Source organism: Lepisosteus platostomus, chromosome 17 (genome assembly GCF_059453375.1).
Source record: "Lepisosteus platostomus isolate fLepPlt1 chromosome 17, fLepPlt1.hap1, whole genome shotgun sequence".
Taxonomy (NCBI): domain Eukaryota; kingdom Metazoa; phylum Chordata; class Actinopteri; order Semionotiformes; family Lepisosteidae; genus Lepisosteus; species Lepisosteus platostomus.
Genome location: NC_142627.1, coordinates 6,327,975 through 6,346,746, shown reverse-complemented (window position 1 = coordinate 6,346,746; position 18,772 = coordinate 6,327,975). Strand labels below are relative to the sequence as shown.

The following is an 18,772-nucleotide window of genomic DNA, read 5'->3' as shown; positions in this document are numbered from 1 at the left end:
GTCCACATCACACACTGTCCACACTGTCCACCTCCCACACTGTCTACACTGTCCACCTCCCACACTGTTCACATTACACACTGTCCACATCACGCACAGTCCGTATCCCACATTGACCATACTATCGAGATGTCATCCCGCCCACACTGTCCAGTGTGAGGGGAGAGTCGTGCCCCGCCCACACGCACGTGGTAGGGGCAGGAACAGACCTTGCTAGGTCACCCAGAGGTCAGTGTGATTTATAGCTGTTGAAATATTCGAATTCATACCCCTTAACAAACCTGACAGTGTGCTACTGAGCCCAACCTTAGCATGACTGCTGACATCCCGGTCGCGAATTCCAAGAGCCAACCTCTTGCTGACGTCAAGGCCCATATTCTCTTCCAGGCCCCCGAGGGGGAGGATCATGTCTCAAAGGATTTTTTCCGCTACAACCCGTCCAAAGCCAGGAGCAAGACCTACATTAACCTGAGGGAGGTGTCCGAGCGCTTCGCTCTTCCCCCAGGGCAGTACATCATCGTCCCCACCATCTTCCAGCCCCACAAAGAAGCCGACTTCCTGCTGAGGGTCTTCTCAGAGAAAAAAGCCGAGTCTGTGTAAGCAGCGCCTTCTTGCGTGTGGCAGAAAGGACATTTTGAAGTGGGACAGACACGAAAATGACCTGCCTGCACGACTCTAGAACACTGGCTGATGTATTTCACCATGACATTTGGACATGAGTTCACATGTTGTTTTTACTTTTCACTTTTCAGCATGGATTTAGTCGCTACTTGTTGCACAAATTGTACAATAAGTATCCTACAGAGTATTTCAAGTATTCTGGAGCTTTGAGGCAATTCTGCTTGTCATTAGCTTTTAACTATCTATGACTCATTAACTTATTTTTCATTATACAGTTTCTCTTATTTTCATTCTATGTTTTACTGAAAAACAATTATATATTTGAGACGAAGTTTTAATGTGTGGGTGGGCATTTCTCACATCATGCTCTTCTCCACAGGGAGATGGGGAGTACAATTGAAGCAGATCTACCAGAAGTGAGTCAAAATCGACCGTTAATTTGATTAAGGATAAGGCTAATTAAGCCTACTAATTTATGTCGACTGCTAGCAAGCAAAAAAGTACAAACACAAAACATTCTTTTTGTGAAAAACACAATCAAATGGGAATAATATTGTCTCAGTACATTATCGTTATGCAGAAAACTGCTTTAGCATATCATACTAAGGAATTGATCAACATTTCCCTTTTATGTGCATCTGGTTTTAATACATTTTACCTTATGTAAGTTTACCATAAGAAATGCCTGATGTTTTTTTTTAGTTTTCACTAGCATTTCAAATTGGAATTTCTCACTTACCATTGTTTTAGAATATTTTGATATCTTTGCTTAACTCTGTTGAAATTGTAGTCCTATGATTGTTGTTGCCAAGGACAATACTGGGCAATACAGGACAATACAAGTGTTGCTGCAGTACATAGTGATGCAGTTTGAGTCCTTGGTTGCTGAGAATAGCTGTCTCAGACAGATAATAATCTATCCCACTTGAAACAAAGTAGAAACATGTTTATCCCCAGTCCTCTAGTTGAATCTAGAACCAGATCATTTTTCCTTCGAAAAACTCACAGCAACACTTATAGGATAAGACAACATGAATGTGTTTGGAACTCTTTTCGACTCACAGAAATAAATGAGTGACTGAAACCTCTTTTCAGTTTAAGATACATTGTTTCTTGTCAGACCTGGTTCCAGATCTATTCCATATTTTAATTGTAAGACAGCTCTCCATCATTGGTGAGTGTGATTTCTCACTGTGACTGTGGTGTCCTCCCAGCCACCCAGGCCCAGCCCGAAGGAAGAGGAGAGCAATGAGGAGAAAGGCCTGAGGAGACTGTTCGAGCAGATCGCAGGCCCGGTAAGACCAGCGGGGCGGACAAAGCTCGGAGGCTGCAGCAGTGTCCTCTGGTAACGCTGGGACGTTATCCTAAACCACAGCCACTAAATCACCGTGGGAGCCTGCTCTCCTGACATTCCCTTCAGCTGAGCTCTTGGTTTCTTCGTTCAAGTCCTTATATTCAGAAAGTTTTCAATTTAAATCCCCCCAAAATAATAGCAAAAAACTTTATTTTATATAGTGCCTTTAAAAGTGGGTTCTCAAAGCACTTTACATGAAAAAATAACCATGAGAGGATACAGCAGTATAACAGTTACAATAAGGGCTTGGAATTCAGTAGGAAAGCAAAGCAGTTAAATGAAAACCCTTCTAAAGAAGGAGATTTTGAGTTGGATTGCTTTTTTGGAGAGGAACTCAATTTTACACCCATCATTAGCTAATAGAAGTGTTTTAACAGTTCATTTGAAATGACAAGGCCTGAGCAACAAGCCATGAGCTACCCCTTTCCACTGAGGAGCCCTGAGGAGTGTTCCAATGTCCGATCTGACAGACATCCGCGCAGCCAGCTGAAGGTGTCAGTTGTGTAGCTTGATATCAGACATACATGTTTCAGACTGCGCTCCAGGTGTGTTCCCAGGTGTTTGGGAACAGCTGAGAATTTCTGACAACAGTTTCTAAACTAGAGGGATCTTTGCTAGGATTAACCACTTCAGTGGATAGTGTAGACGATGCAGAGCTACATCTACTGTACGTGTTATTCTGTTCTGTGTATTACACTGTGACTGACAAATGCAGCAGACAAAATGGTTTGGCATTTGCTTTCACTAGGAATAACAACAACCAAGAATAAAGTGTCCTGAGAGGATTATAGTCTGAAAATTTCAAACTCCATTTAGTGATGCAAACTCTGAAGGGCTCGTCTGAGTCTGTTTCATCCTGCTGATTTCCCAGTCTTGTGGATTTGCAGAAGTGTGGGGTGTGGCTCTGAGGGCTGGTCTGTTAAAAGGACTGCGAACGAGTGAAGTGAATGTTTCTCTTTACTTCCTAGGATATGGCTATCTGTGCAGAAGAACTTCAGAAGATACTGAATGGTGTCCTGAGCAGACGTGAGTAGTGAGATTGGAGATAAAGACCAACAATATAGCATAAGCATGTAATAACTCCACCAACTCTGCTTGTATTCTGTTACAGTGAAGAATTTTGCCAGTTGGATGAAGAAACACACCATTTTCTTTCATACCATAAACTTTCAGGTTATGATTATAACATCTGTTCTGATTTTATTTTTTTAGGGAAGGAGATCAAATTTGATGGCCTTACTCTTAACACTTGCCAGAGCATTATCAATTTGATGGATGTATCCTTTTTGAAATTGCTTGACTGGAAATGTTGGATAAATGACCAATGATTTATTATATAAAATTTTGGAGAGCCAAAAGTTTCAAGGGAGCTCGGAGGACCTGCAGATCCTCTCCTGACCTCATGTTGTGTTGAGCTAATTATTCTTTATTATTACAATCAAATAATTGAGACCTGCTCCCTCTTGCATCATTTGTGACATTAAAATTTCTTTCCCAAGTAGAAAGTTATGTCTATATTATAAATTATTTTATTATATATTATATTTATAATATTATATTATAAATTTGATGTGAAAACAGGATTAAAAGTATAGATAGGTGGCGATATTATATAACATGCAAATATATATCACATTGTGATAACATCAGTTGTGCATTGAGTAGTTTCTTATTTTTTATTCACTGGAGTATGAATTTTGCTTGACCAAAAAAAAAAAAACAGGCTGACAACACTGGAAAACTTGAGTTTCAGGAGTTCAAAATCTTTTGGGATAAGTTAAAGAAATGGATTGTAAGTATGAAAAAAATAATACAAATGTGCACAGGATTTTCATTAATCCATAGAGTCAGCCATAGGACCCTCTTTGAACAGAGTGTAATGAATCTGGAATAGTCCTGACATCCTGTGGGAGGAGATGTGAACACAGGGCTGATATTAAGTAAGTGAGAATGCATCTTTACTGCAGTGATTGCCTGCTGTTTTGACAGTCAAAGCTACTGTAGCTTTGAGCTTTGAGCAGCTGGCTTGGTGGCCAATTTCAGTCCACAAGATGGGCGCCATACGCTGGTGTGGAAAACTCTCGGGCTCCCCAGGCTGTGGTGGGTTCACCACTGGGCAAGTTGATGGACAATTAAAGTTGAAGAAGTCTTATAATATGACCTAATCACATTTTGTTTTGTTTATAGATGTTGTTTCTGACATTTGACACGGACCGATCCGGCTGTTTGTCTTCTTACGAACTGAGAGCAGCTCTCAGCTCAATAGGTGAGAATTTTTTTTTTATTTAAATAATATTTACTGAAACAAACTTCTGGGTTCCTGTGGGTCTTTCTTTTCTTAAAGATCTTATAGCTGCTTAAACGTAAACAAGTACCCTATCCTTTCTTCTTTCTTTCCATACCCTATGTTGTGATTAAACTGTTTTCAAGTTTAATCTGATGTTTAAATTGTGTCTGCAGTCGTTGGTAGTCATTAAATTCACCCCCTTGCATTTGAATGTATTTTGTTTCCTTAGGTGATATATTTAATTTTGTTCAGAGTACTAAGGAATAGATGTTCTGCCTCTAAGCATGCCTGACATTCTTCTTAATAACAAAATTATTCAATATGTCAGGCCATACACAGAACTGAGCTGACTCAATACCGACGCACATCAGGGCAGTGTTAGGAGAAAATAAGATGATTAAATTTAGCATTTTCCCAACCAAGAATCTTGTGACATAACAGTAATTCTGTAGTTCTAAACAAACCCATTAAGAAGCAATGAGCAGAAAGTGAGGCCCATAACAACAGAGTGAATGCAGACTCTTCAAGCAGCCTGACAGAATAGAGTTTATTCTCATGTTGATCAGAAGGAATCACAGCTGTCAGTATGGATGAGTTCTTCGGCAAAGGCTCTCTCGGTCTGGAACACAAGAGACAGAGACGTGACAGAAGTTATAATTCTGCACATTGGGTCGTCCTGTGAATGTCCTTCACTAGACACACATCTTTAGTCACTGTCATTCACAGTCAGTGGCTTCCCACTCACATTGCTGTCCCTTAGTTCGGTGGATTTACTCTCAGCCGAGAAGAACAAGCACAGCTCTGGATATTTGATTCTTGTTTGCACACAGCCACTCCACGTGCACCAGAACCTTGTCTTTCACTTCACACTCAATCTGTAGAAGGAATATAGGATGGTTAAAACTGTAATGACATGCCCACAGATTATTCTCACAGGAACATGATCTTAGTGCAGGCTTGAATTGGACTCCTCCTCAGCCTCCACGTGCTTTTTTGGGTCTATGCAACAGGGGGTGAGGGTGCACTCTGCCCCATGCGAGACACTCTAGACATCAATGAGTTGATGGGCAGGGGGGCCTTGAACGTTGAGACCAGGGCTATAATAAACAGCGAATCACTTGGTGTCCTTATTCTTCTGCTCTGTTTCATGTGATGAGGTTTAATGAAGTCTTCAAAAATTGTTTTTGTATGAGCACAGCTCGGTACTTCCTGAATTGTCCATGATGTGTTGTTGTTCTTTTCACCTGCAGGGATCCGTCTCAACAACAAAATCCTGCAGTTGCTGGCCTTGAGATTCGCTGACTCGAAGTTCAACATCGACTTTGACGACTTCCTCACATGCGTCGTTCGGCTTGAAAACATGTTGAGTAAGTTGCCTGTTTTAAACAGACCTCAATGTTCAAGCTGGACCGAGCAAAGCCAGGATAAAGAAATCTCAAATAAATCCCTTTCCCTCATCCATAGGAGTTTTCCAGGCACTTGACAGAGACAACAGCGGAGAGATCTCCCTGGGTTTCCAGCAGGTAGGACTGACAGAGAAACTGTGGCGAGAGCGTGGCGTGTAGCACGGCATGTTCCGTGGCTTCTGTGAAAGTGTGCAGCCAACAATTTCTTTTTCTTTTCCAGTTCTTGCACCTGACTATGAACATCTGAAGAGTGGAAGAGCACAAGAGGAATGTGAAAGACACTGAACAGTGTTTCACCCTGGTGGAGGAAAGCAAAGAGATCTGTAGTACAGCTTGGTTTGTCAGCTCACTGGTTCTAGTGGACACTAGAACAATATATTCAATGTCTGAGGATCTGAACCTTTGTTGGCACCTGGCTACAGCCAACTAAATAACAGTACTTCTGCTCAACTCCATATATTAAACACAAAGGTTTTTCAATTGGCTTAATAACATGCTTGTACGGTGCCCATCTAGACACAACACAGGCATCCCAATTTGATCAAAGGGGAATAACTAGGTTAAATCGCTAGTACTAATGTGCTAATCCCCAAGGTGTGCTTTGGAAGAAAGAATAATAAAATGCAGTTCCCATGGATTCTCTTTGTCTCATGTATGAAAGTAATGTAAGGAGTTTTATGGAACCTTTTCCATGCTTGCGACTGGACCGAACAAAGGGAAGATCCTTGAAAAGTCTAATACTATTTCTCCAAAATCAGCTTGCTAAAACTGGGCAAAAAGGTCTAGTGTTCATGAAATTCATCTAAGCTCTGTTCACCAAACCGTGGGTCAACATGTAGTGATGACTTTTATTTTCAGAGACTGTTTTCTTGAAGCGCAATTTGTTGCTTTCTTCAAAGCATAAGAATTTACGTGTCCTTTTGTTAAAATGTTTACACATGGATATTTTCATCATTTGTTTTAAATGTGGAAACATTCTTAACTTTCTTAATTAACATAGATTATCGGTAAATAGAAAAGCATACTGTACCTCAGGGGTAGCCATCTTGACTTTCCTTTTTTCCCGTGGCTAAAATGAAGCGTGACAAAGACTTGGGTGAGAGTATAACATTTGATGTGAGGTGTGTTCATAATCAATGTATCAACAGCAGGGTTTCTAATAGGAAAAGAGCAACAAAACTTCCTTCATACATGACTCAGGGAGGGCAGGCTTCTCAATCCTTAATGTTGCTTTCCAGTGAAAAATGTTTCTGTATTTTTTTAAGTAAGCAATTAAAAGCAAGAAGCATCAAGCAGATCTTTGAATCTGCCTTCATGACATTAAAATGCCTGTGGGTCTTCAGTGTAATCTGTAACTCCAGACTAAATGTAGGTCCCTTCCTTTTCCACAATGCCCTCATACTCCCCCTGCTGGTAGGATACCACAATGCTGTACTTACAAAGTATGTAGTATACAGCATAAGAGTCTGGGCTGCTGGGACTGTAAAATAAAGACATGTCCATTGGTAAGTGTATAAATAAAGGGAATCAGAGAATTATCTACAAAGTACTCTTCACAAGTAGAGAAAAGTATTATTTTTTTCAACTTAATCCCCCGCCCACTTGCACTGGTGCCTCATATAGTAAATGTGTGAGCGCCCTCATAATGAAATGAAATTGTTCGGTCCCCACGCCTGTCATGCACTGCAGCTCAGGTCCCATGAACGTCACTGAAGTCCAGACCCCTGAGAGCTTCCTTCATTGTAATGGCAGCTGCCCTGCAGATGAAGGCAGCTCTTAGAGACAAAGGACACCTTTCTGCTCCACAGCGGTGCGTCCACAGGGTTGGCTCATAGAGCTGTTGGGTTTTGCACCACCTACCTACCTTATAGTCCAGATCAAAACACCATTGACCAATGCGCTGCTGGTTTTCCAGCTGCTTGGCCGAATGAGGTCAACTGCAGACTTACACCAGGGCTGAGATGCAATGACTTGGGGATCAACCAACATCGTTTTCTTCCAAGGGCACATCCGTAACATCATGAGGTGGTGACAGGAGTGTATGGAGGTACAAGGAGACCATGCTGGTTGATAAATCAAGATTCCCCACTTGCGTAGCATATTGGCTGAATATCTCAGAGAAGTACCTTATTGATTGACTTGCTGTGGCATTCATAGTATAGTTATCAAGAAAGTAGGTAGGTCCCTTTTCAGGCCATAAAGGCTCATGGAGGAATGGGCCACCATTTTCCTTTAACCATACAACACCAGAAGTGGAGGTGATGTGGTCAGGATCACAGTCCAGCTGGCCTATTACCCCCAGAAGGATTAACCCCCAGAAAGCAGGCAGAGTGGACCTGGGAGCCATCCGGAAGGAATTAGAGCAAGCTACATCACTTGCCCCTACCTGGGATTGAACCCGGGACCTTCTGGTCAGAAGCTAGACACCCTTGCCGTCCGAGCTTCCACGACTCCTATCAAAAAAGTACTGGCATCTTTTATCTTCTTACCTTTGGGTGTTTTGGTTATTCGGGACATTGACTTGTGGTCCCACTGTGGAATGAAAACAGGGGTGAATTAGAACAACATGAGGCTGCCGTTGAAACTTTCCACTGTTGGTTAGCTGCCAGGGAATGCACAACAGAGACATGACTCATTAGTGAAATCACAATGCGAGGTATTCACCTGCTGTAAAGGCCATTAAGCTACAACAGGGAGAAGAAAAAGAGGTTGGAAAGTGGGGGAGGTGGTGGATTGTGAAAAACACTAGAAGTGGAAGTGTCTTGTGTGGGTTGAATCCCTTTGTGACAATTCAGAGGATGGTAGGTTCATGCAAGATGGAGGTTCTTGTTTGAAACCACATTCCCCAGAAGGCAATAGGGAATGACCTGCCATCCTCTGTCACCTGACCCATTTGGAAGAAGACAATTGGTTCAGTGAAACGTAAAACAAGGAAGCTGAGGCCTCCATACTGGCAGTTAGCCTCTGTTATCTAGGAGTAGTTAGGGCCTCTGAAATGTGCTGCATCAGGGGGAGAAGGACATGATGGACCTGAAAGATGAGCCCAGGAGAGGAAACTTGAGGAAAAGTGTCTGTTTTGCCTAGACTCGCCCATTAAAATCCCATTAAGGCCCCCGGTCCCCTGGTGTGATACTTACCATTATAATAAACATCCTTACCATTATAATAAACATCGGCATTACAATTAAACCTGCAGGAGAGAGAAACAGATGTAATGAAGGCCTGAACCTCTTGTAATTTGGAGTAGGTATTGTGCTTAAGAAATGTCAAACTTCTTTCATATTGACTTCTGTACTTAATATTTGGGGGTGCCTGTCCCATTACCTACAGTACTTCTTTCACCCAACTATCAGTGGTAGCATGGTGATACAGCAGTTAGTGCAGCATCCTCGCAGCTCTTGAGTCTCTGAAGTTGGGGTGCATTCTATGTGGGATTTCTCCTGGTGGTAAGTGTGAGCTCTCTGAGCTGTCCTTGTGTGGCTCTGGCCCTGCCTTGGGCCCTGTGCTTCGAGATTGGGATCAGTGTTGCTGCTCCCCTCACCAGAGCAATCCATTTTGTGATGATGGATGGAATGTACTCAAATAAACATTGCAGGTTTATTTAAACGAACCTAAACCTCACTAATACCTCTTCCCCCTACCTTCCTGCCCACCAAGTCAGGCTGCAAATACTGACTTTGTTGATCAATGTTTCTTTTAAAAAAGAACGCGTGTAGTTGCAGTTCAGCTATCAGAGTTCTGAAAGTGTCCAGCATGCCTGTGCAAGAATAAAACTGCAATTGTATTACCAATTGTCTATTATGAATTGACAGGTTACCATTTCCAAACGCTTTGATACTGAAGTGACAGAGAGCTCCTCTTCTCTAGTCTGTAGTACTGCTGCCTAAGCATCTTTACCTTGTCTGTGTTGTCGGGGTTCTCCTTGTCTTCGACTTCCTTGACACCCAGAATGTGACAAGGAACACACACAAGAGTCCAGGTCCTGCTACTGCCAGCACGATGATCGGCCATGTGTTACTACCTGAAAAAACAAATCATGCAAAGTATACAGTATTAATATGTAATGTGTCACAATAATATTAGAAGGAAATGTAAGAAATTGAACTAGACAACTAAAAGTACCCAAGAAGAGTATAAAGCAAGCAAGAAAAAATATTTCCAGGTGATGCCTGACTTTGCATATTCTACTCAATGCTCGATTGCAGGGGTTAGGCATATGCAGTAACAATCTAAAGTAAAACGGCTCAGTAATTCAGGCTGATGCTCTCCTATATGCATTCACTTTCTCATAACAATTTGAGCCAATTCACATACTGTATAGTATAGTGAGCTCCAGACTGTTGCATAACCCAGCACCTGGAGCTGGATGTGCTGCCTTAATTATCACACAGTAAATGTGTGCAGACAGATGTGTCAAGTTATAACGTTCATGGCATAGTACTCTAACTGCTTTCATTATTTTGTCCGAGCAATGGATACGGGACCCCCCGAGGTTAGAAAAAATGAAACCGCTGACTGGAAAGTGAGTCGGGGACCAGTACAGGGCCCGCCCACTCAGGGTGAAAGCCCCCAGATTTCCAACGGAATTCTCCGGAAAGGCTTGTGCTCCCTAAAGAATCAACAATGTTCCGCCATTCCGCAATGAAACCTCTTTAAATTGCAAGAGGACTGGAAGAGTGAAAAGCACAGGTGCAGTTGAACACATTCACCCTTGCTAAGCACAGGACGATCGCATACCTGCCACCTGAAGATAGACGGAAGAGAGGCTCGGTGATGACTGGAAGAATCCCTCACTACTGATTTCACAGGAGTAGGTTCCTTCGTTCGCCTTGGTTACTCTCTGAATAATAAACTCGGCTCCTGATTGTCGTCTGTTCCACTTGTGGCTCCTGACGACATCTCCATCCCGAAGAAGATGGATCTTATAGGTGTGGTTGTCACTTAAACTGCTGTTTCCTGGGATCTTACAGTGGAAAGTCACGTTTCCTTCTTTAGGCACAGGCTGCTTCTGCAGTAGCCGGATCTCTGCCAAATTGAATTATTAATCAGAGACGGACAGGAAGACATTAAAAACTAATCTTTTGTGTACTCACTGAAGCGAAAGCACTTCAAGCCCAAAACCACAGAAAAACAATATCTAACAGGAAGCAGGCTGTGTATTTTTTAAGGAAATGAGATATTAACAAAACTCTTTCAAAAGGTAGTATGTTCTGTTAAAGTTGCTCAGCGTACTTCTACCTCATTAAGAATACTCAGTGTTCAAGTTTGATACAAAAAAGATATTGCAACTCTGGAATCAGTGTACTGTATATAATCCCAGACAAGTAGAATGTCCTACTCTGACAGTCTAAGAACTGAATCTCTTTAGTCTTTAACAAGGTTGCCGGTAAGGTAGCCTAATTCAAGCATTCGAAATCCTCATCAAAGGCACCTGGATAGTCAGCCCAGCAGACTTCTTCAGGATCTTCGGTGAGACATAAACCAGAGGTCATAAATGGAAACTACCTGGAAGTGATTTAATGCCCAGAACAGGAGGCACTTGTTTACACAAATGGTTACAGAAGAAGTATGGAAGAAGCTGAACAGCCATGTTATTGCAGCTAATATCCCATCTTCTTTCAGGAAACAGATGAGATCCTTGTATCAATTTTCTATTAACAGTGAATTTATGTGGGTGAAACAGTCATCTCTCGTTTGTAATCTTTATGCAGTTACTAAGAAAGGGCGATATACAGGAACCGTACAAAACAATCCAGGTCTTTCAAGTAGTAGTGATATAAGAAGTTTATATTATAGTAGTAATATCAGTAGTAATATACTGTAAAGGTTTAAGCCAACGATAACATATTCACATTTATTATGCAGCAAACATATTTATGATTTATTGTTGGAATATTATGATAATGTATGATGAGTAAATACTGAAACATTAACAAGATACTCGTTAAATCTGAGACTGTTTTTTTGCAGTGTTTCCCGTCATGATGTTCAGTAAACATGAAAGACCTTGTTCTGAAGCCGTATTGAAACTGATAGTTCCATCACACGTCAATAAAACGACTGAAAGCTTAACATCAGGAAAACAACCATGGAGCTTATAGAAAAAACATTTTTTCCATCGTGAACTTCTAGATATGACTAGAATTCTAGCACTTCTCTTTCAAAATACCGGACACTTAGAGACAATTTCCACAGTGATTCAATCTATTATACTGTTTTTGTAATGCAGATACTGTACGTGTACATTTCTGTTTCTTTATTGACACAATATATATATTTCATACTACGCTAATGCAGTCTCCACTATTTCCCCAATGTCTTTTTCTCATAAATTTGTTTTCTATAAGGGTGTAAAAATAATATTGTACCATCAGTCTCTGCAGAATACCCGAAGCTCGCTCTATTTCAATAAGAGCGCAAGCTTCCATTAGCAAAGACAGCGGAGCACCCAGAGTTGAACTGCTTCTGGGGTACCTTTCTCCCACCCAGACATAGGTCTGTGCTTTAGTTCAATGAGAACTGGAACTTCACTGCTGCACCCAAACCAAAAACCAGAACTTCTTCAGACTTTGCACTCTCAGGTAGCGACATCTTGAACCTTGCATGCAGCTCTCTCGCAGTTTCTGTTCCGCACGAATTAAAACCCAGGGGAACTCGCAAAGGTAAATTTGTTTTTACCTTTATTAAAGACGGACAGCAAAGAAAAAGAAACCACGTCTCTTATCGCGTTAGTCTGAAGCTGCTGTTCGGAGTGAGTGAATTTTAGTCTAATGTAAATACAGAAACTAAGTGGAGAAGAAGAATCTCCAGTAGTGCAGGATTCTAATCCTCTAGTCCCAATAACGACAGAAATAAATCCTCTCTCGCATATTCGTTCAGTTAAGACACCCATAGACCTGTGTTGTTTAATACTCAAGGGTTGGAAACACATCGCGATAGTTTGTGAGCGTTCTTGCCCTAGTGCAAAACAACAACAACAAAAAAACAACACAAACATTTCCAAAAGTCATTTTAAGCCAAACAAGTAAAACCCTCCACGTCATATTGTACATAGTGTCTAATGCCAGACCATTATCTGATTATTCTTTTATTTTTGTTTTGTTTTAAAAGAAGGTGAAATAATTTGCCATGCAGCTTTTGGATAGCCAGAAGCCTTTTCAATGCTGTCTTTACTTCAGTCACTGGAGACTGGCGACAGTTAAAGCATTTAATTTTCTTACCTATTCGATGCCTTTTCTCCTGATCAGCCACACTATCTTTGGAGATAAAAAGTGAACATTGTAAGTTAGATAGAAACATTTGTAATAGTTCTGGGTTGTAGTTCAGTTTTGTAATCATTTTTCAATATTTAAAAACGTTTTGCCGGGGATAAAAAGAGCACTTGCAGGTACTCACAGACGATGAGTAAGGTGGTGACTAGAATTCCACAGGAGTTCATGTCCTCAAGGATACCTTGCTGAAAGAGAGCTGACAGAAAGAAGAACCCTTGTTTCAGGAGGGCAGAACAGGAAAAGGAATAGCAAAAATGATCTTCTCTCACTTGAATGTTGCTATTCAATTGACCACTTAACCAATGGTGTGACGCATCTCAATGTTCATCTCAGAAACTGATTATTCTTGAATCGCCGCGCACAGACAAATATAGGAAGGAAACTGTCTGTAAACTGAGTCTCCATTTGCAATAAGAAGACAGAGGTTATTTGACGGCTGTGCTTATACAGTACATACAGTGCAATGGCCTTCATAAATATGGAGACACTGAAGTCAAAATTGCTGATTTTACTGTATACTTAAACTATTTGGATTGAGATAAAAAGATAAATATGAGGCAAACGTGCAGAATGTCATATTTTATTTCTGTGCTTATACTGTATTACTGAATAACAGAACTTTTTGTGTTCAATCCCCTCATTTCAGAAGAGCATAAGTATTGGGACAAAAGGTTTTTCTTATTGATCAGGTGTTTTCCTGTTGCATTGATTGTGCACAGAAAAGAGCTGGGAATGTGTCGTGTGGGAGTTAGTCCGTGTTCTTCCCTTTGTTCTGCAGGCACAGTGCCTAGGGCCTACGAAATGTTTAGGGTCTACGAAGGAGGGAAACACTGATGACTAACGACAACCGAGCTGAAACAACAAGCTTGCAATCGACTCTAGGTGCTCCAAATGAATAATCATACGCTATCAAGCGGCTGTTCTAGAAACAAAAAGTATCGGAGTGGTGGTCACTCGACTCCCTCAATCAATCACGTGGTTTAGCATTAGAATAGTTTAAAATGCATCATGTCAATCGACGTCATTCAATTGGCCTTTACCCCTCGTTTTGCACATTTTGGAGTGAAAGTGTCTAGGGCCTACGAACACCAAAATCCAGCCCTGCTTTGGAGTCAGAAGGCCTAAACCAACCTAATGACTAGAGACCTGTCTATGAAAGAAAAGAAGAATTCAATCAGAACCCCAGCACAGAAACCGGCCGTAGCAAAACGAACGATTTGAAATATCTGATAAAAGAAAGAAGTCACTGGTGTACTTAGCAACTGGCCATGACCAGATCAGCTGAGGAAAACAACTGCAGCTGATGATAGAACAATTATCAGACCAGTGAAGAAAAACTCTAAAACAACTGTGGCTAAAATTACCAACAACCTCACAGTGCAGGGGTGAAGGTATCACAATCTGCTGTTCTCAGAAGACTAAAGCAGAATTATAAAGGCTACACCACAAGATGCAAACTCTCATCAACATCAAAAATAGAAAGGCCAGATTACAATTTGCTAAAAAGCGCAGAGATGCGGTAGTAGTGTTCTATAACAGAGTGTTGTAGACAGATGAGACAAAAATCAACCTCTACCAGACTGATGGCGAGCTGATAGTATGGAGAAAGGAATGAACTGCAGCCACTTCATGTGTGAACATGGTGTAGGTAGTGTCGAGCATGATCATGAATGACCAAGTCTGGAACTGGCTCACACCTCTGTACTGATGATGCAACTAATGATGGTACTAGCTGAATTACTTCAGAAGTGTACAGGAACATCTTGTCTCCCTGTGTAAAAAGAAAATAACTCCAGACTCATTGGTTGATGCTTCTTCATGCAGTAAGACAGTTATTCAAAAACACACTGCCAACACAACCAAGTATTCATCAGGAGAAATAGTAGAAAGTCTTAGACTTGTCCAAGTTCTCTTGATTTAAGTCCGATCAAGCATGAATTTCACTTGCTAAAAGGAAACTGAAGTAAAAAAACCCCAACTGAAAAAGCACAGGCTTGGAAAAGCATTTCAAAAGAACAAACCGAGAGTTTGGTGATGCCAGTGGGTTGCAGACTTGATGTATCTATTGTGTGCAAACAATTTGCAGCCAAGTATTTTTTTTAAACTACCTTCCTTTAAATTAATTTGTCCCCATACTTATGGGGGATGGAACACAAAAATGGATGTTATTCTAAAACATTAAAGCATACTGTATATTAACAGAAATAACCAGAAATACAGCACTGTCATACGTCAACTCTGTGCTAGTTCGTGTGTTTCATTTCCTTAAATGTGTCTGCTGAAATGTAGCCAATTAGGCTCATGCAGAGGGAAAATTATTTGGGAGTGCCTGATACATTGTTCTACCTCTGTCTGTTCATTATAACTTGATGATCTATTAAGAGCTTTTTAGTCACAAATGATGGAGGAAATTTTTAATTAATAAAAATTGCTTATACTTATACAGCTCTTTTCTGGACACTCCACTCAAAGCGCTTTACAGGTAATGGGGATCCCCTTCACCACCACCAGTGTGCAGCCCCACCTGGATGATGCGACGGCAGCCATAGTGCGCCAGAATGCTCACCACACACCAGCTATTAGTGGGGAGGAGATCAGAGTGATAAAGCCAATTCATATGTGGGGATTATTAGGAGGCCATGATTGGCCAATGGGAAGTTTTGCCAGGACGCTGGGGTTACACCCCTACTCTTTTTGAGAAACGCCCTGGGATTTTTAATGACCACAGAGAGTCAGGACCTCGGTTTTATGTCTCATCTGAAGGACCATGCCTTTTTACACTATAATATCCCCACTAATACACTTAGTCAGCTCTCACACCTGCTGAGCTTTAGTGGGCTGCCAGTTTTGACCTGCAGGATGATGTGGCGGCTGACCTAAATTACCCAGATGCTTAAAGACAGTATAAAGGTTTGTGTGCTGAAATTGCTGGAAGTCTTATTGATTAGGTATGTCTGAGTCCATGAACTGAGCACAGATGGAAGTCTAAACCAGTGTCTTGCAGTGTAGTGAACTAACTGGGTGGAGTGGTGGCACTGTGGCTCAGGATCTGTGCCTGTGACTGGAAGGTTGCTGGTTCAAATCCCACAGCTGGCAGAGGAATCCTACTCTGTTGGGCCCCTCAGCAAGGCCCTTAACCTTACAATTAAGGGCGTACAATGGCAGACCCTGTGCTCTGACCCCAAGCTTCTCTTGATGTCTGTGTCTCCATGGAGAAAAAAGCTGGGGTATGCTAAAAGACAAATTCCTAATGCAAGAAATTGTAAAGGGCTAATAAAGAAACATTATTATTATAACTGATGTGGCTGGAGCTGGCAGTGTGGGGAGTGTTATAGACACTTGTCAAAACCTACTAGCGTGTATGAAACTGGAGCAAAATAATTCTGAAATTCACAAGGACGTAAATCCAGAACTAAAAGTTTGTTTTCAGCCCTAGATATGTGGGTGAACTGAAACAATTGCCAACCAATTGCACTGCAATGCAGGGTGTTTTTCTGTAATGTCAGTGCAAAGAATAAGTCTCTTCTCTTTTCTGATGAGCACAGGCACCTGTAATTGTGACATTCCTACCTGCTCTGTGTATAAAGGTGCTATCCAGAGCATGTTGCTTACTGCTTAAAAGACTCAATGCAATGATTTCAGCTTTACTCTTTGTTCAATTTTCTGTCATTAAAAAAAATTCATAGATAAAATAATTTCAAGGAATTTTCATTACTGATACTACAGTATGAAGAAGTCTTATTGTTAACATTGGCAAGGGGCAATTTTATAATAAATACCTAAAGGCAATTTTGAATGATACCAATGAGAAGCAAAGTATTCATTAAGCCTAAGTTCCAGCATAGAGCCTTTTTAAAAATGTCTCTTTGAAAATCTGAAAGACAGATTTTCAAAGAAGACAAATCACTATCAAGCTCAGGAAATGTATTATTGAAGTGAAAAGGAGTAAACTGCAAGAACATTACTGAAATAAAGTATCTTCAAAGTCCAGTATATAAAAGTTAACAATTCAATAACAACATTGTAATATAATAACAAACTGTTATTTATTATATACATATTAGATAATCTATAAATATTATAAAAGATTTATAAATAATTGGTACTGTATTTCTGAAGCCCAGCTGTTTTTCAGTGGAGCACAGTTCATATGTAGTGTCCCCTGGTGGTCTCTTGTGGACACTGCAGGAATTTCCACCCCTGGCTATGATGGTGTTTTCCCCTGTCTTCCCCCCTGTCTCTTCTTAAAGCTCTCAATGGGACGGACAGGCCTCTGCTGTCCGGTGGCTCTCTCTGTATTCCTGAGGCCGTCTCTCTGCACACAGCAGGGGCAGGGCAGGCTCTGGGACATGTGGTCACAGCCCCATGAAGGGAAAAGCACCAGATCTCAGGCTCACTTTGTTGTCATCCCAGGAAGCAGTGCTGAGCATTGCACCAAGCTACTGTACACTGGAGTGTAATTGTCTGGTTGGGGCTATTGATGGGATTAGGGTTAAAATACTGAAATATGGTCCAATGGACCCGATTTAATGAAAGGTTATCAAAAAATAAAGAAATCTTTAACAGTCTTTAACAGTCCCCCTTTCTGGCTTTTCAAGTTTGGAACAAAAAATGCGGAGGTCTGCACACTGAGCCAATCTCACAGGAAATTAAGGCCCCCAAACGAGCAAGTTTTAAATTCAATAGAAACCATTCAAAATATTAAAAGGGTTTGAAAAACACCAGTGGATCCCCTGGAACATCTCCTTCAGGTATTAGTTTTGACTGTTTGACATAGTGTCCCTGGCCTGTTTCAGTGTGAGATGTTTTCTGCTCTAGACCAGGAGACAGCCCAGAGGATGAAGGAGCCCAGAGTTCTCCACTCACAGACGGCAGCCTGCGCTCAGTGTCTGTCTGGAGAAGGGGCCAGGGTCCTAATATTCTGGGCTCAGCTCTGAGGCCTCTTCCTTGTGCTGCGCTGGCCATTGATGAGATAATTGATTATCAGTCCGCTGACTATCAAGGGCTGGTGATGGACTTTAGGCTGATAGGAATGGAATTACTTAAGTGAACGAACAGTACGGAAGGGGTTATAGGCAAATAAACAGGTTTATTATCTGGTTTTGATTGGGATAATAAGGAAGTGAAAAGCTTTCAGACTGCAGTAAGCCGGTAGCTGCAATTCAAGGACATTTAAGTCAAAGGCAGAATGTAAACAATAAGCTTTTGCGCTCAGTGAACAAAATATCTGTCTGCCCGAGGCTAACAAAGAAAGATGCTGCAGTGATGGAAAACAGACATGAGTCTATTTGCCACACAAAATAAAACAATGGAAACTCATCATCTTGTTGAATTTAATTTCTTTTCTAAAATGTCTAATTTCTTGTCTAATATGCTCATTTTTCCAGGCTGTGGTGTGGAGCAGAGATTATGGTTCTGCAGCTGAGAAAGTCATGGGTTCAAATCTCAGGTGAGACACTGCAGTTGTACCGAAGACTAAGGCTCCCCACCCAGATTGTTCCACTAAAGTACCCAGCTGTCGAAATGGTCAAAATGTATGTTGTGTTGGATAAAATGTTGTGATGTTCACAGGGAAAACAACTATCTCTTGTCACTGTAGCTAGTTTCTAACACTCAGTGCCAACATGATGTTGCCTACCACTGTATCCTGCTCCAGCTGGTGTCCACACAGCCTGCACTGTTCCTCTTACTCTGTGAGCATGAGCTAGACTTTGCTGAGAGGACATTTGAGGGGACTGGTGCCCTGTTTTCATTTGCAAAATACCCTCCCTACACCAGGAGCCCGAAGGCTGCCACCAGAGTCTTCACTGCCTGCATCTTCTCTCTGCCAAGC

At 41.4% G+C, this 18,772-nt stretch overlaps 2 protein-coding genes across 5 annotated transcripts in view; one reads left to right on the top strand and one right to left on the bottom strand.

Moving 5' to 3' along the window:
• Nucleotides 1–6,305, top strand: part of capn9 (calpain 9) — an 18,063-nt gene extending 11,758 nt beyond the window's left edge. Inside the window, exons 11-20 of the mRNA XM_088609711.1 lie at nucleotides 388–596; nucleotides 1,001–1,037; nucleotides 1,836–1,916; nucleotides 2,944–3,001; nucleotides 3,188–3,252; nucleotides 3,699–3,767; nucleotides 4,163–4,241; nucleotides 5,513–5,629; nucleotides 5,727–5,785; nucleotides 5,889–6,305. Coding sequence (XP_088465837.1) covers nucleotides 388–596; nucleotides 1,001–1,037; nucleotides 1,836–1,916; nucleotides 2,944–3,001; nucleotides 3,188–3,252; nucleotides 3,699–3,767; nucleotides 4,163–4,241; nucleotides 5,513–5,629; nucleotides 5,727–5,785; nucleotides 5,889–5,915 — 801 coding nt within the window. The 3' untranslated portion in view covers nucleotides 5,916–6,305. The remainder of the gene's footprint in view (nucleotides 1–387; nucleotides 597–1,000; nucleotides 1,038–1,835; nucleotides 1,917–2,943; nucleotides 3,002–3,187; nucleotides 3,253–3,698; nucleotides 3,768–4,162; nucleotides 4,242–5,512; nucleotides 5,630–5,726; nucleotides 5,786–5,888) is intronic.
• Nucleotides 4,791–18,772, bottom strand: LOC148645995 (uncharacterized). 4 transcript variants are annotated; one of them, XR_015927887.1, is made up of 11 exons: nucleotides 18,578–18,772; nucleotides 13,064–13,135; nucleotides 12,889–12,924; nucleotides 10,406–10,693; nucleotides 9,566–9,689; nucleotides 8,806–8,858; nucleotides 8,158–8,200; nucleotides 7,108–7,148; nucleotides 6,699–6,737; nucleotides 5,008–5,137; nucleotides 4,791–4,881 (listed from the first exon to the last, which is right to left on the bottom strand). XR_015927887.1 is itself a non-coding variant. In XM_088609712.1 (10 exons), exons 1-9 carry the CDS (start codon nucleotides 18,690–18,692, stop codon nucleotides 6,700–6,702), a joined length of 810 nt encoding a protein of 269 aa, XP_088465838.1. In that variant the 5' UTR covers nucleotides 18,693–18,772; the 3' UTR covers nucleotides 4,791–4,881; nucleotide 6,699. The 4 variants fall into 4 exon arrangements, 3 of the variants coding, with proteins under 3 accessions (XP_088465838.1, XP_088465839.1, XP_088465840.1); XM_088609712.1 differs by lacking the exon at nucleotides 5,008–5,137; XM_088609713.1 differs by lacking the exon at nucleotides 5,008–5,137 and having other exon boundaries at nucleotides 8,827–8,858.